The 23,488-nt window shown below is 38.7% G+C and overlaps 2 protein-coding genes across 2 annotated transcripts in view; both read left to right on the top strand.

Annotated features, from left to right (window-relative positions):
• Window positions 1-5,653: 5,653 nt before the first annotated feature.
• Window positions 5,654-7,127, top strand: LOC149948835 (dynein axonemal heavy chain 5-like). The gene is made up of 2 exons (XM_090171163.1): window positions 5,654-6,013; window positions 6,909-7,127. The coding sequence occupies exons 1-2, from the start codon at window positions 5,654-5,656 to the stop codon at window positions 7,125-7,127; spliced, it is 579 nt and encodes a 192-aa protein (XP_090027289.1).
• A 5,241-nt stretch (window positions 7,128-12,368) lies between these two features.
• Window positions 12,369-23,488, top strand: part of Dhc1 (dynein axonemal heavy chain 1) — a 52,600-nt gene continuing 41,480 nt past the window's right edge. Inside the window, exons 1-11 of the mRNA XM_090171164.1 lie at window positions 12,369-12,534; window positions 13,392-13,528; window positions 15,931-16,341; window positions 17,469-17,663; window positions 18,896-19,092; window positions 19,153-19,273; window positions 19,510-19,585; window positions 20,651-20,785; window positions 20,985-21,172; window positions 21,493-21,579; window positions 22,642-23,427. Of these exons, the coding sequence (XP_090027290.1) occupies window positions 12,369-12,534; window positions 13,392-13,528; window positions 15,931-16,341; window positions 17,469-17,663; window positions 18,896-19,092; window positions 19,153-19,273; window positions 19,510-19,585; window positions 20,651-20,785; window positions 20,985-21,172; window positions 21,493-21,579; window positions 22,642-23,427 (2,499 nt within the window). The remainder of the gene's footprint in view (window positions 12,535-13,391; window positions 13,529-15,930; window positions 16,342-17,468; window positions 17,664-18,895; window positions 19,093-19,152; window positions 19,274-19,509; window positions 19,586-20,650; window positions 20,786-20,984; window positions 21,173-21,492; window positions 21,580-22,641; window positions 23,428-23,488) is intronic.

Consider the following 23,488-nt stretch of genomic DNA (forward strand, 5'->3'; position numbering starts at 1 on the left):
TACGAAAGAAAAAATTCCCTCTGCGCGCGCTCCCCTTTCACGTTGTTGTTTGTTAAGTTACCATAGTGACGTCAAGAAGACCGTCAGCCACATCGAGACGAAAATCTGCCGCGATAAGCATTCCTAGTAGAGCTATGGATTCCTGCAGCAAGCTAATCATATTGATCAAATTCAAATATTTTTTTTAATAGTACCAGCGATTGTAGGTGGTTTCTTTTCACTTGTTCCGGGGTTTCGGAGTAGGGTAAGAAGAGTAAGGCTATGATCGTCATTTTACTTCGATTCTGTGGTAGCGAATAGTTTGAGTCGGAGTAAAAACGTTTTTCTTAAATGGCTGCTGTGGCCTTTTTAGCTGATAAATTCTGGTTAATAGACGATAAAATCCGATTTACTCCTTTACACCTCCTTTTCGAGAAGGAGTAAAAAGAGTAGCCCTAATACTCCGAAACAAGCGAATACTTTATAGGGCGGAGTAATTATCATCCCTGGAACCGGCGAATAAAACGTTTTAGGGTAAACAGAGTACACTCGGTCCGAGAACAGGCGAAAAGAAATCACCAAGTATCGACCAGGGTTGGATATAAGACACTAGTCACGGCATTTGACTACTAAAATAAATGCTCTGACTGCTAAAATTAGTCGAAATCTGGGGGCTCACTAGTCAATTTTACTAGTGAAATATTTACCTAAATATTTATAAATAATGTTTTTTTTCTCTCCAACCCCAACCTGACGCGAGGTTTTTATCTCGCCAACCCAGACCCTATGCGGTTTTTAGTTTTTTTTATCTCCAACCCCAACCTGACGCGAGGTTTTTATCTCGCCAACCCAGACGCTATGCGGTTTTTAGTTTTTTTTTATCTCCAACCCCAACCTGACGCGAGGTTTTTATCTCGCCAACCCAGACCCTACGCGGTTTTTAGTTTTTTTTATCTCCAACCCCAACCTGACGCGAGGTTTTTATCTCGCCAACCCAGACCCTACGCGGTTTTTATTTTTTTTTATCTCCAACCCCAACCTGACGCGAGGTTTTTATCTCGCCAACCCAGACCCTATGCGGTTTTTAGTTTTTTTTTATCTCCAACCCCAACCTGACGCGAGGTTTTTATCTCGCCAACCCAGACCCTACGCGGTTTTTATTTTTTTTTATCTCCAACCCCAACCTGACGCGAGGTTTTTATCTCGCCAACCCAGACCCTATGCGGTTTTTAGTTTTTTTTTATCTCCAACCCCAACCTGACGCGAGGTTTTTATCTCGCCAACCCAGACCCTACGCGGTTTTTAGTTTTTTTTATCTCCAACCCCAACCTGACGCGAGGTTTTTATCTCGCCAACCCAGACCCTATGCGGTTTTTAGTTTTTTTTCTCTCCAACCCCAACCTGACACGTAGTTTTTTGAGTTTTTAATCTCCTAGACCCCGACCTGACGTGATTTTTCGAGGTTTTTATCTCCCTGATCCCGACCGCGCACAATTTTTCGGGTATTTTTATCTCCAACCCAACGCAATTTTCCGTGGTTTTTAACTCCCTGATCCCGACCGCGCACAATTTTTCGGGTATTTTTATCTCCAACCCGACGCAATTTTCCGTGGTTTTTAACTCCCTGATCCCGACCGCGCACAATTTTTCGGGTATTTTTATCTCCAACCCGACGCAATTTTCCGTGGTTTTTAACTCCCTGATCCCGACCGCGCACAATTTTTCGGGTATTTTTATCTCCAACCCGACGCAATTTTCCGTGGTTTTTAACTCCCTGATCCCGACCGCGCACAATTTTTCGGGTATTTTTATCTCCAACCCGGACGCAATTTTCCGTAGTTTTTAACTCCCTGATCCCGACCGCGCACAATTTTTCGGGTATTTTTATCTCCAACCCGACGCAATTTTCCGTGGTTTTTAACTCCCTGATCCCGACCGCGCACAATTTTTCGGGTATTTTTATCTCCAACCCGACGCAATTTTCCGTAGTTTTTAACTCCCTGATCCCGACCGCGCACAATTTTTCGGGTATTTTTATCGCCAACCCGACGCAATTTTCCGTGGTTTTTAACTCCCTGATCCCGACCGCGCACAATTTTTCGGGTATTTTTATCTCCAACCCGACGCAATTTTCCGTGGTTTTTAACTCCCTGATCCCGACCGCGCACAATTTTTCGGGTATTTTTATCTCCAACCCGACGCAATTTTCCGTGGTTTTTAACTCCCTGATCCCGACCGCGCACAATTTTTCGGGTATTTATATCTCCAACCCGGACGCAATTTTCCGTGGTTTTTAACTCCTTGATCCCGACCGCGCACAATTTTTCGGGTATTTTTATCTCCAACCCGACGCAATTTTCCGTGGTTTTTAACTCCCTGATCCCGACCGCGCACAATTTTTCGGGTATTTTTATCTCCAACCCGACGCAATTTTCCGTGGTTTTTAACTCCCTGATCCCGACCGCGCACAATTTTTCGGGTATTTTTATCTCCAACCCGACGCAATTTTCCGTGGTTTTTAACTCCCTGATCCCGACCGCGCACAATTTTTCGGGTATTTTTATCGCCAACCCGACGCAATTTTCCGTGGTTTTTAACTCCCTGATCCCGACCGCGCACAATTTTTCGGGTATTTTTATCTCCAGCCCGACGCAATTTTCCGTGGTTTTTAACTCCCTGATCCCGACCGCGCACAATTTTTCGGGTATTTTTATCTCCAACCCGACGCAATTTTCCGTGGTTTTTAACTCCCTGATCCCGACCGCGCACAATTTTTCGGGTATTTATATCTCCAACCCGGACGCAATTTTCCGTGGTTTTTAACTCCTTGATCCCGACCGCGCACAATTTTTCGGGTATTTTTATCTCCAACCCGACGCAATTTTCCGTGGTTTTTAACTCCCTGATCCCGACCGCGCACAATTTTTCGGGTATTTTTATCTCCAACCCGACGCAATTTTCCGTGGTTTTTAACTCCCTGATCCCGACCGCGCACAATTTTTCGGGTATTTTTATCGCCAACCCGACGCAATTTTCCGTGGTTTTTAACTCCCTGATCCCGACCGCGCACAATTTTTCGGGTATTTTTATCTCCAACCCGACGCAATTTTCCGTGGTTTTTAACTCCCTGATCCCGACCGCGCACAATTTTTCGGGTATTTTTATCTCCAACCCGACGCAATTTTCCGTGGTTTTTAACTCCCTGATCCCGACCGCGCACAATTTTTCGGGTATTTTTATCTCCAACCCGACGCAATTTTCCGTGGTTTTTATCTCCCTGATCCCGACCGCGCACAATTTTTCGGGTATTTTTATCTCCAACCCGACGCAATTTTCCGTGGTTTTTAACTCCCTGATCCCGACCGCGCACAATTTTTCGGGTATTTATATCTCCAACCCGGACGCAATTTTCCGTGGTTTTTAACTCCTTGATCCCGACCGCGCACAATTTTTCGGGTATTTTTATCTCCAACCCGACGCAATTTTCCGTGGTTTTTAACTCCCTGGTCCCGACCGCGCACAATTTTTCGGGTAATTTTATCTCCAACCCGACGCAATTTTCCGTGGTTTTTAACTCCCTGATCCCGACCGCGCACAATTTTTCGGGTATTTTTATCTCCAACCCGACGCAATTTTCCGTGGTTTTTAACTCCCTGATCCCGACCGCGCACAATTTTTCGGGTATTTTTATCTCCAACCCGACGCAATTTTCCGTGGTTTTTAACTCCCTGATCCCGACCGCGCACAATTTTTCGGGTATTTTTATCTCCAACCCGACGCAATTTTCCGTGGTTTTTAACTCCCTGATCCCGACCGCGCACAATTTTTCGGGTATTTTTATCTCCAACCCGACGCAATTTTCCGTGGTTTTTAACTCCCTGATCCCGACCGCGCACAATTTTTCGGGTATTTTTATCTCCAACCCGACGCAATTTTCCGTGGTTTTTAACTCCCTGATCCCGACCGCACACAATTTTTCGGGTATTTTTATCTCCAACCCGACGCAATTTTCCGTGGTTTTTAACTCCCTGATCCCGACCGCGCACAATTTTTCGGGTATTTTTATCTGCAACCCGACGCGATTTTCCGAGGTTCTTATATTAGGGGTGTGCGAGTACTCGATCATCATCGAGTACCCGACGTTTTTTGAGGTCGAGTACTTGAACTCGAATAAGAAAATTTAAATACTCGTCGATTATCGAGTAGTAAAAATTTGCCTTATTCGAGTACTCGACTACTCGAATAAGCCGCTTGCTAAACTCGTCGAGTTATTTCCCCGTCGATAATATTCAGCCCGTCGTGTAATCGTCTAAAAAACGCCACCCTCCCCCTCTGTACTTCTAGAACTTTCTCTAAAGTTTCGGTTTCGAATCGAGCTTCACTTAGGCGGTTTTTCACGACTCTGACGGCGGCGTTTTTCGGGTGTTAGGCTTAACGTATTCTTTTAACAATTAAAAACCGTACGGAACTATGTTAAAGCTAAGTAGAAGAATAATATAATTAAGTTAATTTAGATTTTAAAGTTATTAAAATTAATTAAAATTTTTAATTAGCTACTGGTTTTTCTTTAATCGACAACCCCGGGCGATTTTTCAAACTATTAGAGTACCCGAACGATTTTTCTTAAATACTCGATACTCGAAAAAGGATTTTTTTTTAGCTTAATCGAGTACTCGAGTACCCGACTCGACCAAAATATTACCCGACTCGACTACTCGACGAAAGATTGTCGAGTACTCGATACCCGACTCGATCACCAAAAACCACTACTCGCACATCCCTATTAAGACTTATATCCCTGATGATGCCTGATCCCGACCCCGCGCCATTTTTCGGGCATTTTTATCTCCAACCCGACGCGGTTTTCCAAGGTTTTTATATCCCTGATCCCGACACCGCGCCATTTTTCGGGTACTTTTATTTCCCCGAACCCCCATTTTTTCGGGTTTTTCCTCTCCAAACCCAACCCGACGCGGTCTTACGATATTTTGATCTCCCAATGCCACGGGATTTTTCCAGTTTGTTTCCCCCGTCGTCGACCCCTCAGAAAATCTCACCAGGTAATAGTGAGAGTAGGGAGCTGTTGCCACCACCCTCCAACGCTTTATAACCCGACCACCTGAATTAAAGGCATTAAAAGTCGCTAGATGACTTGGGTCTTAAGCAGCGTTCAGACTATGTGAAAATATTACGTTAGCATCGGTCGTGTCGTTTCGGTTATGTTGGTCGCGTCGGTTCGTTCATTTCACTGTTCAGAAAGGAACCAACCTTGCACGGAGATTAACATAAAAGGTGATTGTTCATCCAATCAGAGCTCAGTAATAACGGCGGAAAAATTGAAATAATTTTTTATCCACCTCTGATTGGTTATAGTATTTCGATGGTTCTAAAGGTCGCCACTACCTAGAGTCAGCGCTGATGAGGCATAAGGCTAAATGTCTGCTATGAACGTTTTGAGCTTTAAACCGAGACGCCATCTAGGCAGTCCGCAACGAAATGTAAAAATGTAAACGACACGCGCGAAAATTTAAAGTCTCTGTTGAGAGGTCTGAATGGTGTAAGAAATCGAAAGAACCGACACGATCGACGCAAACGTAATATTTTCACATAGTCTGAACGCTGCTTAAGGTGGTGCCTTGGGTGTTAGCCTAGCTGATTTTTATTAAAGGTGTGCATGTCGGGTCTTTTGAACCTGGAGAATGGAAATGGCGTCGTCGCGTTGGCCAGGATCATGGACAGCGTCATGGTTCCGGCGGTCAAGCTGGGACCGGCGAGTTTGGACTGCAATTCTTCGGCGCACGAACTAAGCCCCGAGAACCAGGAGCGCCTGAAAGCCAGCACGCTCGTCCACTTGCGCATGTACGCTGACTCTTTGCTAGTGGCCGGAAAAGTCATGAGCCGAGACAGCGTGGTGGACAAATTGAAAACCTTCTCTTTGCCGACGGGGAAATCCAGGGAAGCTCGCTACAAGAAACGCACCTTTTTAGTTCATGTCGAAGAGGTGCTCAGGCAATGGCTCGACCAGGTCAAACAGGTCAGAAAATTTATAACTTAGTTATTGTAGCTATTGGTGCGTAAAAGTAAAAAAAAAATTTTGAAAACAATGGTTTTTATTAATTACATATATATATATATATATATATATATATATGTAATTAAAATAAACGACTATAGTTTTGACTTCTCCAGGTCATCTTAAGGACCCTGAAGAGAAGGCGAACTATAGTTGGTTATTTTATTTGATTTTAAAGATATTATGCAATACATACCATTGTTTAAAAAAATAGTTAGGTCAGAAAATTACGAATTGTATCCTAACAGTCTAATCATAAGTAACATAATAGATATAAGTACGACACGTAGTATACTCCCAACGGTAATTTTACTAATCATAGTCTGTTTTTACAATGACTATTAAATTATAACGTGGTGAGTTGTCACTGTCTTTGGAACTAGGTACCACCATCGATGTTTCTATTAAAAACGCTGAATTATCGAATTGTCATACAAATTTGACTTCTATAAACACCCACTTTGTTTTTTAAGTGAAGTATTTTCCAATTTGAGACTTAAATTCAAATTTGGCTCAAAATATTTCAATTTCAAAAAGAGTATTACGAATTGCTTTTAATTTTTTTTTAAATTTTACATTTATTTTATATTATTTTTTAAACTGAAGGCTTCAACGTTCGTTCGAAAAACACAAAATAAAACAATTTCGTTTAAATAGTTATCTGTTTTAGACGTATTTATCGCCATCTAGCTAACCTGGCAGAATGTTTACCAACAAGAGGATTCCGAAGTGACAAGTTTCCCGTTCCAAAATCTGTCATTAACCGATATGGTTTTGTGTCATATGATGGTTTTTACGTTACTTCTGGTTTTAAAGTATTTCAAACGCTACTGTAGCATTTCTTCACATTTTTTAGGATTTAACCGAAAGCAATCATTTGAGGCAAGATTTCGAGTACATGGGACCCCAAAGCGAACTAAATTTTTGGAAAACTTCCTGGGAAACATTCGGCTTCATTTTGGACGAAATCGAAAGCGACACCTTCCGGAAAATTACGCTCTTCCTTCGCGAAACAAACTCTACTTACTTAAAGGTTCCAATTGCAATGCTTTTATTTGAAGGCGCGACAGTCTAGGACGTATAATAGTAGAAAATTTCAATTTCCTATCCTGTTGCGAGGTCCGTAGCTGAAAGTCGAGAACACCTTGCTCAAGGTTGAAATCGTCATAATTATAGTAGTTATTTTTAGCCTCTTCCTCTAGTATAAAGGAAAGAGGCTGTTATTTTCGCTCCTGATGTATGCGGTGGTGGTGAAGGTGAATAATACGTATAGGTCGCCGGGAACGACGATTTCTCTTCAACATCACTCGATATAAATCTAATTCAGGCGTCATTCGATTGGTATTAGTTATCTCTATCTACCATATTCCGCGGTTTTTAATCAAAGGGGGATATTTCTACGGGGAGGGTGATGAAAAAACCGGTTTTGAGGGGATGAAATTTCTTCGGTAGAGGGCTTGCTCGTTGGTTGTCTGTACGATAATGGCGGCGCCCTGTAAACGTTTCTTAAAGAGTGTATAGGTCGCCGGGAATCGACGAATTCTCTTCAACGGCACTCGATATAAATTTAATTCAGGCGTCATTCGATTGGTATTAGTTCTCTCTGTCTAGCTATGCCAGTGCTGAGCCGCGGTTTATAATCAAAGGGCTAAAATCAAGATGGCTACGAGGAAGAGGCTACTATTGTGGCTGTGCCATCTTGTTATTATTTTAGGATATTTTCGAGATAAAAATTTTGAAGGTCGAGATCACCATTTTCAAGGTCAAAATCGTCATAATTAAATAGAAGTAATTTCATATTATAAGATTTTAGTATATTTTCTAGACGCTTGCAGCAAGATTTTCTAAAACGTTCTAGACTGTCGCGGAAGCTTGACCTTCCTTGATCAAGCTAACTCCCTTTAAGGGAAAGTGCCAGGCTTTTTCCCAGGTGCGGATTTAGGCATGATCTTAATGGGCTGCAGCCCAGGGCCCCGTACAATCAAAGGACCCCCTTCGCGCTCAGAAAATAAATAAAAACAATGGGCGTTATTCCTATTTCCCTCAAGCGGCAGTTTTCGGAAGCTTGCGGGTGCAACATGGTGAAGCAGATGTTATTTTAACAGGTTTACCATGCATTTTTGAAATAAAATAAATAATTTAGAACGAAAAATGCATGGCAACCCTGTTAAAATTGCGTCTGCCTAACCATTTTTCACACGAGAGCTTCCGAAAATCGCCGCTTGAGGGAAATGGGGATAACGCCCTTTAAATTAAAAAAAGGGGCAAAAAAAAATTTTGAACAAAATGGCCACAACTAACCCAAATTTGGGTAGGCCCCAAAAAGTGTTAGTCCAGGGCCCCCAAAAATAACGGTCCACCCCTGATCAAACCCTACAATTACAACCAAATATGTTAAATCGCTATAAAATAGTTATTACCGTTTCGATGTGAAACTAAAACGCTATAAAATCAGAGCCATTTTACTTTAATACACACACGCTGAGCCACTCGGTTGAAGAAGGAAGATGCTAAAAGGAGAACTCAACTCGTCAAAAGTCATGCATTTTCTAGTGTACATGTTTCATTGGTTAGACCCTTTAGCGCCTGCTGCCATCGGAAGGGGAAAATTCGGAAATTGTCTTCCCCCTTTCCGTAAGACGTTCAGCGTAAAGGTTCTTCCAATGAAATTTGTACACAACAGTGTGTTAGCGTGTTTAAAGGCTACCTGCGTTCTCCTTGTGTTTGTTGCTCCTAGCTAAAACCAACTTGCATAGGTAGTGCGTCCAACAGATTATCAGAACCTAGTTGCTTTATCTGTACCGATGGATCAGATCATTCACACTCAGATTTTATCAGATCAGATTAAATTGGTCAAAATGCAAACAAGATATTTTAAACCTGAAACTAATCTAAATTCATTATAAACCAACATACGATGACCAGACTTCAGATGCCTTTCGAAAGTTTTTTAATTTGTTTATTTTTATTTGCTATATATATATATACTAAACGTAGAAGTCAGATACCTATTAATCATAATAATAATAATCGGCTAGGTTATTACTCAAGGCACCCCCTTAGACCCAAGTCATCTAGCGACTTTTAATTCCTTAAAGCCGAGTTCCCACTTGACGAATTTTCGAGACTTTCGCGACGAATTTAATTTTCGTCGTAGCTTTGAGCTTCACTAAATTTCACTCGCCTTGCGTCAATTCGCTTCGCGAAAACTGCATTTTTCGCTAAGTGGGAACTAGCCTTTACGCTAACTGCACCTGACGATATTATTATAGCATCTTAATTCAGATCGGTTACTTGAAATTATGAATCAGATACCATGTGAAATCAGATTGCTAGCTGAGGGGAATATAAAAGAGTAACCGGATCTGACTAACTGATTACTTTGAAATATCTGAGAATTATGATCTGAATAACCTGATCAGTTGGTCGCTGGAAGCACCATGCATAGGTTAATAGAAGGTGCAAATTTCTATATCTTATCAGAAGAGTGCGCCACCTTCGGTCAAAAGTTAAATAACCGATGAATATTTCTTAGCAGGTTTTCCCCATAAAAATAAGGCTTTCATCGCTACTGGCACTTTCCATTTAAATATTTCAAGGTAAATGATTAATCTTCAACGAAATGTATTACAGCAATGTATCGAAGTGGAGGAGCAAGTCCGAAAGGTCTTTTGCGAAGTCAAAGAATGCATTAAATACCTCAAAATTTTAAACGAATATTGCGTTCCACTATACACTAATGATCCAGTAAGAGATTAATAGGGATGCACCGATATTAGAAAAATATTTTTAGGAAAAACTTTTAAGGAAATTCTCGATTAACTAACCAATGATAATATTTTATTTGATTGGCCGAGCCACATACTCCAGACTTCAGAAGCTAGATCATACCTTTTTTAGACAGGGGGTTACGAGTGTAGACAGAAATCCACGATATTGGATTTGTGATAGAAAATATGTATCAAATAAAATGAAAAGAAACATATTCGGATATACTCTTTGCAAACTTGTTTTCATGAAAAATTATAATAAAATGGTATGACAGTGTACTGGACCGTCTTTTACAATGATTTTATCATATACACTACTGTTATAATAGATAACTTTGTTAATATCGGCCACGAATAGCAGATATATCGATGCATCCCTAGAAATTAGGTACTATCAAAAGTTTATAATACTTATCTTACGAGATGAGTATCCATCTCCCTATAATTTTATATATTTACTAACGATATTTTATTGGTTTAGGTCACTGTAATTCGAGATATTCCTTTGATTATGCACTCAGTTTGTTTGCTAAATGGCCAACCTTGTTTCAGAAGAAACGAACGAATTTCTTCCGTTTTTACCAAAGTAGGCCGTACCCTCTAAGATTTTGATGTACAGGTTAGCACTAGAATGTATTCAGGTTAAGCAGAGAATATGCCGCCACAACTATAGGCTTCGTGCGTAATTTACATTTTGGTCATAAGTATCACCGCCTACCGACCGACTTTTAAATTGAATATATGAAAGCTGTCTGTTCGCTCAAAATTATCTCGGTGCAACAGCTGAAAGTTTCAACCGAAAACATTGAAATACAAAAGTCGTCTGCTATTACTTCACATAATTAGTTGACTGATATTAAGGCAGAAGGCTACAACCTCTGTTTTTATTATCCATGGAAGATATTGTCCTACTACACTTTATTCAAGCTGCATCAAAATCAGAGTTACAATAAGATTTATAGAATAAAACTTATTTTGGAATAACATAAAATACGGTTTGGAATTGAACAGAACAAAATACAGGTTGTCCCCTAATTATGATTTAAAAACTATTTTGGCCAGGAATTTGATATTTTCAGATCGCATAGCACGCGTAGGGGGTCATCAGATGATAGAAAACTCAATTAACTTGAACCAAATCCTCAAGGTCATTCAAATCTATCTCAAGAACCGTTGGGCTTAGAGACTAGGCTCTAATTAGAAAGCTGTACGCCATTACATTTTATGACCAAGTGGCTCCGAACCGATGTAATTTGGACAATGTTAAGCTAAGAAAAGAAACAATAAATACAAGAAGGTCATAAATAAAAATGTCCGAGATATCATGCTTAGGGGCTAATAATTTTGAAAGTACTTGTGCATCGACATTTTTAGGAGAAATCAACTCTCGTAAGTGATGACGCATACTTTTCGAATTTTAACCGACTTTCTAAACCTAACGGTTCTCGAGATATATTCTCAATGACCTTGAGGACATCGTTCAAGGTCATTGAGTTTGGTATCATCTGATGCTATGCTATCTGAAAATATCAAATTTCTAACAAAAATATGTTTTCAATTATTAGATCGGATCATTTTTAATGAACTCCCTGTATAGAGTTTAGATGATGCCAAACCTTCGTGTTAGAAGTAAAATAGCAGATTCTGAATCGGAAGAGTTGCTTCCGTGTTCGGGATGGGCTAGGTTGAGTCGAGTTTGGAGTTTTATGAAGTTGGATTGCAGTAATTGACAGGCAAGGTTGACAGACAATTAGAGTTGTTTTAGACGTATTCGGTTGTTGAGGACACCAATATTAGGATTTTTTTAAATTTTGCATCTCCAAAAATACCAGCCAGAACAGGGAACCAGATGTCTCATACTGCTTCTGGAACGTTTACGTTATCGAATAAAACACAAATAGAGTTTTCACGACACTTTTAATTAACAAATTACTGATCAAAGACAGAGCTCAACTTAACGCGAGACAGAGTATAAAAGACTTTATTGGTGGATCATAAAATTTCTTTTGCGGGTGAAAATATGCCGCCATGTTACGGTATAAAAGCAGGTAAATAAGCCTACTATAATACCTCATGATATAAAGGTACTGTCACGAGCAAAAAAGTAATTTTTAAATCCGATCAAAGTCAGAGTTACATTGAGGATAATCAACATTAATACAATAAAACATTTAGGAATAATATTAAAATTTAGAAAGGGTAACAAACAATAAACAAAGTTTCCAAATAGGCTAAATAATCGAATCCACGAAACGGTCAAATGGTCCTATCTTGAAAACTATTGGTCAGATCTTATCAGAAGCTGGAACATTGACGCTCACTTATTCTCTGTTTCCCTGAGTACATTCTTGAATAGAAAAAAGAATTAATTCTGATATAACGCGCAGATTACGAATCAAATGATAATTTCGTGCAAGAATTTCATCACCGAAGACGGGGCTTACACGATATGGAATCAACCGCAGCAGAAATTAATCGAGAAAGTGGGCAAATGCATTCGATTGAATGAAGAATATCAGCGGTGTTTCTACAAGAAGAAACGAGAAATGGGGCCCGGACAAACGTTCGCTTTCAGCGAAGCTTTCGTTTTCGGAAAATTCAACATTTTCTGCAGCCGCTTGCAGAAGATTCTGAAATTCTTCGCGATGGAGACGTTCTACAAAAACTTATTTTCTAATCCCATCACTGGCATTCTGGGCTGCACCGACGAAGGTAAAATACACTGATTCGCAAATTACGTACGGGGAAACAAACATTTAGAGCGAACTTAGCGAAGCCATTAGAGGTTCGATTTTAATGTTTTTTTTAATTATAATAGATGGCGCCAATTTATTATTTTTTATCGGGCAGGGAATAAATACTTATTGATTTATTTAAAAAAACAACCTATAAAAATATTTTTAAGAGCCATAAAATAATTTTAAAAATCCTTTAAAATTTTAGCTAGCTCCTCCTCTTCCGTAACTCGTGATAGAAGCATTGAGTTGGGAATATTAATCTAGAGGTCCAATCAAAACGTCGGATTTCAGAATTTCGCGAAAAGAGTTTAAAAAAATAAGAATACTGCCATCTGCTCCCAAATGACGATAAACTTTATCATTCTACCCGTGGCGCCGTCTATCTCTCAATGGTTCGTTCAAATAAGACGCGTTTTCCGGCAAATTTTTTTTCCCCAAAATAATGGATGGCGCCACGGGTCATATGATAACGTTTTCTCGTCATTTTAGAGGAGACGGCACATTCGTAATTTTCAAAAACTTGTTTCGCGGGGAGCAGATTTGATTGGATCTCTAGATTAATATTCCCAACTCAATGGATAGAAGATACGATCAAAAGGCTTTTGGCATTTCCCCAGCGCTATTTCCGAAAATTAAAAGATTCTGTACCTTTGAACCGACTTTTTATGTAAAAACTAGAAACAAAAATTTAATTTAAACATTTGAGAGCGCTGACGCCATCTAGAAAGACTTTAAATATTTAAAAAATACCTCTAATGGCGTTACTCCTGTGAAATAATTTTCTATTCGTTTGACTAAAAACACTATTTGTATTTCGTTTTATTCCTACAGATTTGTCAAATTTGAGTTCAAAGTTCGAATCAGCCGCCGAATTCATTCGAACTAAAACGTACGATCTGATCGATTATAGAAATTTAAGTTTCGACGAAGATTTGATTTATTTCGTTAACGAAACTAACGAAATTCAGGTTAGTTCGTACTATAATGCAATAAAAAAATTTACCTGATGCTCCCTTGGTATTTGTCTTAGACCAAAGATATAATGTAAATATTTGGACAAAATTCCATTGTAAACGAATAACTTTTAGGGCCTATTCACACGAGCCAACATTTAAACAAAACATTGTTGACCAACATGGGTCACAACCGAGTTTCTCGGTGTGAATGGAGAAAATATTTACACGTGTTTTCCACACAAACACTTTTGTTGGTAAAATATTTAAGAACGGGTGGTTTTTCTGACCGAGGCTTAGCTCCAAATATTTAAATCTCGCAATTTTGGTACACATCCTTTTAATTATATATAAAAAATGCTAATATTAATGTAAAAGACAATTATTTTTTATATAAATTGACATATTTTGTAGTAGAAAAGATGTGTAATGTTTTTCGCTATTTGACTCGGTGTAGCTTCGCTTCAATCTGCGCTATGCAAGGTGTCTGATTCTGAACTGACATCGCATTTTTCTCAAAAACTATAATAGGTAGAGTTTTTAAATTTTCAGGGTAGGGCACATTCTAATTTCTATTGTGTTTTTAGTTTTTGATTGAACTAGTGCCTTCTATACCCAATTTCTTATTTTTCATGACCTCAGGCTTACAGTTCGGGGTTTGGATAAGAAATATCCGTTTTATTAGTTTTTATCCATAACCGAAAATTATTTGAAAAAACTTTTTTTTTTTTGCATATTTTACCTTTTTATAACCGCGAATAATATAACTTATCTTGTATGTTTACAAGTATTCTCTACTACTTTATCATGGGAGGTTTTCGTCTATAACCTACTGGTCAAATAATACATTTTTGAAAAACATGAAAATCTTTTAAGAATTATAAATTAGAAGTTTCCATACTTCATAGTGCGGGACGCATATTTACAAACCTTGCTTCATATGTATACCCTGTCAATTTCGAAACTCTACCTATTAAAAGCCACGCTCTCAAGTACCCTCGGAAACGTTTTGCCTCATTTTTAGCGTTTGGAAATCTTATAGTTCACACGTTTGATTTCCAGTGACTTTTGAAGAAAATTGGGCATGCGTAGTATAGAAAGATAATTAGAAGTTCGTCTGCTCACGCATTTGAGTGACGTTACAAGAAATTCTAATTAAAAATGAATGCACCAAGAAGAAATTTGTTGTATTTTTTTAAACAAAATAGACAAAAAGCTGCAATAAAGTTTCTTCTAAAAAAGGCAAAAAAAAATTACTAGGTGCAAAAAAATTGACGATTGACGATTTTTGTAAAAAAAGGATCATGGTTCACAAAAACCGACTCAATAACGACCCGAATCGCTGCCAAATGGTCAACGAAGCGATCTGAAACGCTGGGACGCGCAACGGAGAAAATGCGATGTGTGAGCAAAATAAGACATCCTGCATAACGAAGTGTTACTTGTTCGAAAATATCTTTGTGTCTTATCGCGCCATCTCAATACAGCTAGTGGAACTAATATGATTTTAAGCACGACAATTGCCGTTCACAAATTAGGTAACACAATGAGGGGGGGGGGATTTTTTACACGCGTTACTAAACATTACAAGGGGGAGGAGAAGCGTCGAAGACATATTACGTAACATATCACAATTCTAATCCGAAACCTAAATTATCAATTACTTTAAAGTATACAATTTAATAGTTGTTTATCTCATGTGTAAATCAATAAACAAATTAGCTTAATTTTTAAACAAATTAAATAGTTTTAAAGCTCATGGCGCTTTTGTAATTCTTGGTGTGTTGTGGAGTTAATATTATTTACCACGCTTTTGGCGTTACGTAATTTGTGAACAGCCCCGTAGACTAAATAAAGGCTGCCCTACAATGCACCATCTATTGATTCTTAAAATATTTATATTATATTATTTATTTTTAAATATTAGGAAATATTAAGAAGATAAAATAATTATATTGGCACCGTAAAATAATTTTATTGATGTAGTTTGGGTCGCTACCATATAGATGGGACAAACTAGCACAATAAATTTAATTTCCATTCTGGAAACGACGAACACTTTCCGTAAAACTAAAGCTAGGAGTACGCTAACCGACCCATAAAAAGATCCTGCTTCGATTTTAACCTTCAACCGAAAATTTAATTAAATCAATTTCATAACCTATTAAACTTATACGTATTCATGAAAATGTTGCCATGAAAATTAAGCGGAAAATAATTACTAATTAAATTTAATTTAGATTAATATAATTTTGGACTACATTACCAATTCATGCAAATGTTTAAAAAAACAATTAAAAAACAGTTAAACCAAAAAAAAACCAATCACAAAATTTTATTTCGATTTTTTTTTCAATTTAAATAAATTTTACGTTTAAAAAAATAAACAACCCTGATAATTTGTTCATTATGTATAGAAATGTATGGTTTCAATGTTGAACAAGCATTTCGAGCTGATTCCGAATTGTCTTCAAGCTTTGCGTTTCTTACGAGCCGTCGAAGGGTTGAAGCTGGAGCAGTTGGTCATGGACGACAAAATCCGGAGGGTCCTGGTCATGTACAGGGACGAAATCGTCTCTATTTCGCGACATTTCGAGAAGAGGAAGCGAAGTCCCCCTTGTCCCAAATACAGCCTACCCTATATGGGCAAAATCCTGTGGGCCAAAAATATGGAGGCCAAAATATCGGAACCAGTCGTCATTATTCTGAGTCGAAATTGGCCACTTTCTGCCTACTCAACTTGGGACATCGTCAAGAAGAAATACGACCTTCTGAGACAGAAATTGACCGTCTTCAAGGTCGCCGTCTACAAATCGTGGCTCAAAAAAGTAAAAACCCGTCATAAGTTTTTAATTATGTTTGACTTAAGTGTGTCAGTTGCTTATCGTCCTCGTGTGAACGTTTTACTGAGCGCTATTTTTAGAATGACCGTACATTGTCGGTGGACTTCCTTCTAAGCTAAAAGGCTTTGTGACTAATCGTCATAGAATATAATAAAAAATAAAATAAAATGTAGTAGAAATATAAATTGTTTCTGTTACGTCACAAGACAGCGCTTTATTAGTACAGCCTTCAGATATCTGAACGTAATCAGTTAGTCAGCGGTTCGAAGCACCAAACCGAATGTCTTTACGATCTAGGTTGGAACACTACGTTGCCCGTAGTGCTTCCAATGGACAACTGATTATTCAGGTCGTACAATTTTAATGTTCGGGTGTATGAAGGTAATAAGTTCGTCAGATCAAGTTAATATTTACTACCCCTCACCCAGAAATCTGATCTCAAATTGCATCTGATTCATTATCTCGATTAACCAATCTGATCCGATCTGCTATAATTAATATCATCAGGTTCAGTTAGCAAAGGGAACTTAATCAAGGAATTTGGAAAATTTAAAACAGTTTAAAATTGTTCTATCATTACGCTATCAGACAATGGCACTAACAATGCCGAAACTAGTCGACCAATTTTATTATATAATTACTTTAATTATGTAATAAAAATGTCTTTTTAAACTTACGCAATAATATGTGTTTTTATAATTTGGAAAATTGATAACAGTTTGCATTTTGGCCCATATCAACTGATCTGATAAAATCTGATAGTAAATGTGGATAGTCTGATATCTGATCTATCGTAATTATTAACTCGGTTTAGATATCGCAACTGTTATCTTGGAATCCTTTTAAAGCACTACTCGTAGTGAGAGAAAGTAACTTAAGCCAATAAGGTCCAGTTACTTTAGAGGTAAAACCATTTTTATCCATTCGAGGATTTTTATCGCTAGGGGCGCTTATATTTTTGAGTATAATGCCAATCTGCCATCACACCACTTGTAGCTAACAATAGTAATTTATACTAACTGCCACATATTAGGAAGCATAATTATAAACTCTTGGTTACGTCTCTATTCGTGAAAGTAAATTTTTTATAACATTTTATTCATAATTGTCAGATCAAATCGCGTCAGCTGATCGAATTGGTACGATTCGAACTGAGTTCCGAATATAACATGGTGTTCAATAAAGATCTCCTGGAAATTTTGAAAGAAGCGGACTTCTTCGTGAAAAATGGGTTCGAGATCCCGTCCTACACGCAACACCTTTTGAGTGTTAAGAAGAAATTGTACTACGCTAAAGCCACACTTCAGGTATCAGCTCTCATTTCAATTTACCAATTTAATCGGTTAATTTTTATGAATAGTGTAGTGCAAGAATGTATTTATTTCTTCTTCGGGAGAATGACGACGTTGAATTTCCTGCATGCTCTAGCAGTAAGTTCCGTCCCCTTAAAAAAATTAAATCAGCCCGATATCTCACTGGTTCCACAAATCTGACGTCTTCCAACGTACGCCATTGAAGCTTAGCCGATGACGTTCTTCCTTCTCCCATTTCATGTCGGGGTAGAACTCTGCCATGTTGCCCGCGGATTCTATCAACATAATCATTCTCCCGACAGTTGAAATAAATTCAGTCTTGATAGCGTTCCCTCAGCTTAGAACAGTACTATCTTAAGATTAAAAATTGGATAGCGATAGCTATATCGTTCCGAGTGATCTAGTGAAGCAGACTACTCATCATTTAGAAATTCTACAACAGGATCATCGGATTCCGGACACTTTAAACTTTCTATATTTCAACATTTCATGTTATTTTCAGTTAATTTTAATTTCTAAATCATTAAATTAAAAGAGACCGGATACATTGAAAAACCGTCCGTAAGACTCTTGGGCTTGTGGGAAACGCAGTTGGGGCACGACAATGATTGGGTAGCAAAGGCCACCAGAGAAAAACATCGGAGCAAGGCAACGAGGGAGCAGCTAGAAAGAAGATTAGGGCAAGACAACGAGGGGATAGCCAGAGAGAAGGTTAGGGCAAGACAACGAGGGGATAGCCAGAGAGAAGGTTAGGGCAAGACAACGAGGGGGTATCCAGAGATAGGATTAGGGCAAGACAACGAGGGATAGCCAGAGAGAATATTAGGGCAAGACAACGAGAGGTTAGTCAGAGAGAAGATTAGGGCAAGACGACGAGGGGGTATCCAGAGATAGGATTAGGGCAAGACAACGAGGGATAGCCAGAGAGAATATTAGGGCAAGACAACGAGAGGTTAGTCAGAGAGAAGATTAGGGCAAGACAACGAGGGGGTATCCAGAGATAGGATTAGGGCAAGACAACGAGGGATAGCCAGAGAGAATATTAGGGCAAGACAACGAGAGGTTAGTCAGAGAGAAGATTAGGGCAAGACAACGGGGGGTAGCAGATAGATATTAAATAATCTCTACGTCCCATGTAAAACATTCGGGATAGCCGAAACCACAACACTTTTCATAGCACTAATATTCATGTTCGTTAATTTGGTTTTAATATTTCTATAATAAAGGAACTACTACTGATGGCTAAATATAACAGCGGTATTTTAATACCTGAATTGGAAGGGATTCTTCGTCCGTTGGTCGTTAAAACCAACAAATCCTTGAAAGTTGGATTGAAAAGACTCAATTTCTTGAGTATTAATTTGCCCACGTACGCAGACGATAAAAAGGAAATGCTAAACATTGTCAAAGGAATCATAGAAAGGTTGGCGATAATCCAGTCATTTATAGAAATGACTATAGAACTTTCATAATTTATTATCAGGGCAAATACCATCATGTCTTCGCGTCTGAGGACTTCTCTGGACTCATTGTACCATTTGGACTATTACAATTTGGACATGGACAATTCCATAACGATAGACGACTTTTTAGAAAACTTAGAAGTACATTCCTTAATTAATTAATTTCCGAAATAATAAACTGACCAATAAATTAAATTTCGAATTAGTTAACTTACCAATTAATTAATTTTAGAATTAGTTAACTTAATAATTAATTAGTTTTCGAATTAACTAACTGCACAATTAATTAATTTTCGAAATAATTAACTGACCAATTAATTATTTTTCAAATTAATAAACTGAGTATTTAAATGAGTCCGATTTTATATCCAACGCAGACTCGGTGTTCTAAAATAAGTTCTGAACTGTGTATGAACAGTATTTTAATATCGAACGCCGTTAAAGACATTTTGGGTGTGTTCCACAATTCCAAATATTTTAAAGCCCATCGTAAGTAAATATTTTTATATCTTTTAGAAGCGTAAGTTGCTTCAAAATGTAGAACTATATTTATCTACATATAATTTGCTTTAAAACCCTAACTGTCATTTTTTAACCCATAAAAAATAGTTTACATATTTCTTAAAAACCTGTTTAGGAATATGATTTAACACATTTCTTAGTTAAAAACTACTAGTAACAAACATTTTGACTGCCTAAGACAGAATTTTCCCGTGCTTTTGATCATGAATATCAGCGCCTTCTAGTAGCGGCTATAAACCCTACAGTAAACGCTCCATTGTCGAACGGTCGAGTAGGACAACCACTTGTACTCTTTTAACCCTGGTTCTATGTTTCTTGTGAAGCTATTATTCATCCTGTGACATGAGACATTTGAGGTCAAGTATCACGCAATATTAAATATATTCGGGGAGTGTGGTGAACTTCTGTAATCCTATGCTGTGGTCCTCTGGGCACGACCTACAAACTAGTGGTTATCATACTTCCGCCACAGGTGTCCTGTCCCTACCGCTTAGTATTCGTCCTTTGGCGTGTCCTGAAGGCATGTCTAGTAGGATAAGTGGACAGAACTGTCCCATCCGACTGTATGAGTGATTGGATTAAATGTAACACTCTGCGCAATATATTCTGAATTTAAAAATTGTCTGCTAAACCGCGCTACAAATGGTTTTTAAGTTAACTAGCGCCAATTACCCGTAGCTTATTATAAACCTGGCGGTAAAATAGTGAAATATGGTCTTTTACTCTTCCTTTAATAAGTAAAATTTTACGCCTATTTGAAAAATATCAAACAATTATCGTGAAATTACTTACTCATAGCTAGTAACGAACACCCGAAAACGTGAATGGGGGAACTTGTAGGAGGTGCAGGCTGTACACATAAAATTACGTCTACACCCCTAAACGGTATTTCTACACGTTTTCGGGCGCTGGCTTAACCCGTATAATATGTACGATGTTAAATGGTTCTTTGATGAAAGATAATGAAATAAATAATTTCTGGCGATTTATTTCCAGCGAGTGGTATCGACTACGTCCAGATGCAAGACGCGGCTTACGATTTCGTCACCATTTATTGGCAGCAGTATTTTAGTTCTCTTTTGAAAGCTATTTGCAAAGCTTTAGACGTTCTACGCGTTTATCTCATTCACGGTGATTACGATTCGTTAATTTCGAAGCACGCGCTGGGCGCCGCCATTTTCCTTCACCGCGTGCAAATTAAATATACTGCCTACCAACAAACAACCATGATAGCGTTGTTACCGGTCTTGGTTTGTTCAAAATGACGGCGCCTACATTTTGCCCCGAAACAAAGTCTGTAAAATAGCTGAAGAATATTTATCTATTAAAGGTCAATCCGATTTGAACAATCCCTCTTTGAAAAAGCCCGTTTTCAAATTGGAAGCTCTCATATCAAATTCAAGGGTTTCCTACAGTCCGGGGATAACCGACATTCTTCAAATGGTCCACACGTCTTCCGATTTGATAGTGAATACCACAAAAGAATTGCCCAATTGGTCAAAAGACGTCATTCAAGAGGTTAGTAATAAAGAGTACAATAAAATACACGAAAAAGTAGATTAGTCCATAATTAAAAGGGATAATATAGCTAAATTCTAAACAAATTTGAAGAAATTAAAAAACCTACTAATAACTCGTACCAATAGGTCTTCGAGTTATTAGTAAGTTTTTTAATTTCTTCAAATTTGTTTAGGATTTAGCAATATTATCCTTTTTAATTATGGACTAATCTACTTTTTCGCGTGTTTTATCATCCTTCGCACAGTCCATAGGGGGTTTCTTCTAACCTAAGAGTACAATAAACCAGTTCTTTTGAAATCCGTATTTATTTATTTAAGGGACAGATATTAAAACAGTTATGCAATTTCCGCGACATTACAAAAAGAGAATCGGCCATTCAAGGGAAAAGACCAGGTGGATCTGAGGTTATTTGTGAAATGAAAATAAAATTAATTTTTCGTTTTTATGGGAAATTCTAATTTGCCATCCATTAATCTAATTTAACATTACCACTCATGCAAAGAAGAAAAGATTCATATTACTTTTATTTCACAAATAACATGTACAGAAGTTCCGATCTCCAGCGGCTTACACACGGGGAGTTTCCGGACCCTAACCACTTTTGACCAATTTTCGAAGCTTGGTCACCACCACGTGGACCTCTCTTGAGTCTGTAGTTCTTACCTGATCAATAGATGGCGATAGTATGCCCGTGTTTTAGCGGTGCAATATTTTATTAAGAGCACTCACACAGCATCAACAATCTCACAATTTAAGGACTCAGCACTCAAGCTCGCGGTTAATTAACATAGTAAAATAAAGAGTTTTCTCGCTTCGGCTACGTATTTTTTTGAAACAGGGTCAATGTAGCCGCGGATGGTATTATAAATTCAAGCCCATTATTTGACCGCCTTTTTTCATGGCTGAAATCACTTTACCTAGCGAACTATATTTCTGTCGGAGGCTGGTAACTGTGATTTCAATCAAGACAGTTTGGCCTCCATCCAAGTTGTTCAAGTGGCAATCTAGCGCCTTTGTTATTTTGCGTATTGCCAGCAATAGATGGCGGGCATAGCCCTGACGAGTAGCGTTTCACTTACAATTGTTAGAGCGGCTTCCATCTAGAAGAGTTTTCTGGAATAGGGAGCTGCATGGGAATGTATTTTTCCATTTCCTGCGGTAACCGTGGGATTACCGCGATAATGAACTTGAATGAAACACTTTCGGCAAATGGAATAGCGAATGGTTGGAAAGGGTACTTTCGGGATATTCTCTTTTCTGCACGAATTTTATCAATGCGCTAAGTCACGGATAGTCATGGAATGAGAATGGATTGAAACGGATAGTCATGGAATGGGGATGACAATTTACTCTACGGGAATGGGCGGGAATGTAAACGTTTTCGAGTCAATTGCAGCTCTCTATACCGGAAGCATTTATCAGTTTCTTTATTGATAGATCGGAGACTTAATGTAATATTTCCGCAGATAATTCTAGTAAACGACAGTGGTCAGGTACAGCGAGGCGGTTCTTCGGTAATTAAGAAGGTGACCGACAACAAGGAGATTTCCAGATTGAATCTCTCGATGCGAACCAGCGTCCAAGACTTGAAGGCCGTTCTGGATAAACAAGTAGCGAAACTAAACAAATACTCCCACTTGTGGACAGAGAACAAAAAGAAGGTCATCGAAGACTTGCTACTCGAAGGAAAGTCGGTCCACGACTTCGAAAGCAGCATTTCCTGGTACAACAAAATCGAGAAAATGATCCAGAACGAACCGACGGAGCTCAGATCGGGTGGTTTCTCCGTCGACGTGTCCAATCTGAAGGCGCATCTGTCCTCGGAAGCTAAAGCCTGGTCGGAGGCCATCGGCAACGCCGTCAAGCTCAAATTCAACGAGAACATTCACCGTATCCACCACGTCCTGACCGATATGACTCGCAGGCTCGCCAGGAGCGTCAAGGACTTGGACGACGTCCAATTGGCCGTCAAAGCCTTGCAGGACGTAAGGAAATGGGAGGTAGATTTCGACTTGTCCGTCCTGCCCATCGAAGACTGCTACGCCATGCTTCACCAAGTCAACGTTTCGGTCACCTCTGACGAATTGGACCACCTGGAGAGTCTACGCTATTACTGGCTCAAAGTGTGCGAAATGTCCGGCGAGAAACAAACCCTGTTGAACTCCGTCCAGCCTCACTTTCAATCCGAGCTGGACAAAGATTTGCAAGTTTTAACCCAGCAGTGCGAAGCGTTTTACCTCGATTACGACCAGGTTGGTTTACTTTTAAACTTGATGCTCGTGCTAAGTTCATCCCTCATTTGTATTATTTCTC

The sequence above is a fragment of the Leiobunum rupestre genome, chromosome 4, assembly GCF_980474605.1.
Source record: "Leiobunum rupestre chromosome 4, qqLeiRupe1.1.hap1, whole genome shotgun sequence".
Taxonomy (NCBI): Eukaryota; Metazoa; Arthropoda; class Arachnida; order Opiliones; family Sclerosomatidae; genus Leiobunum; species Leiobunum rupestre.

What these genes read in the sequence shown, in the direction of transcription:
- LOC149948835 (XM_090171163.1), top strand. Translation starts at nt 5,654, where the DNA reads ATGTCGGGTCTTTTGAACCTGGAGAATGGAAATGGCGTCGTCGCGTTG. An exon ending in GGCTCGACCAGGTCAAACAG is followed by an intron (nt 6,014 to 6,908) that starts GTCAGAAAATTT and finishes CACATTTTTTAG; the next exon opens with GATTTAACCGAAAGCAATCA.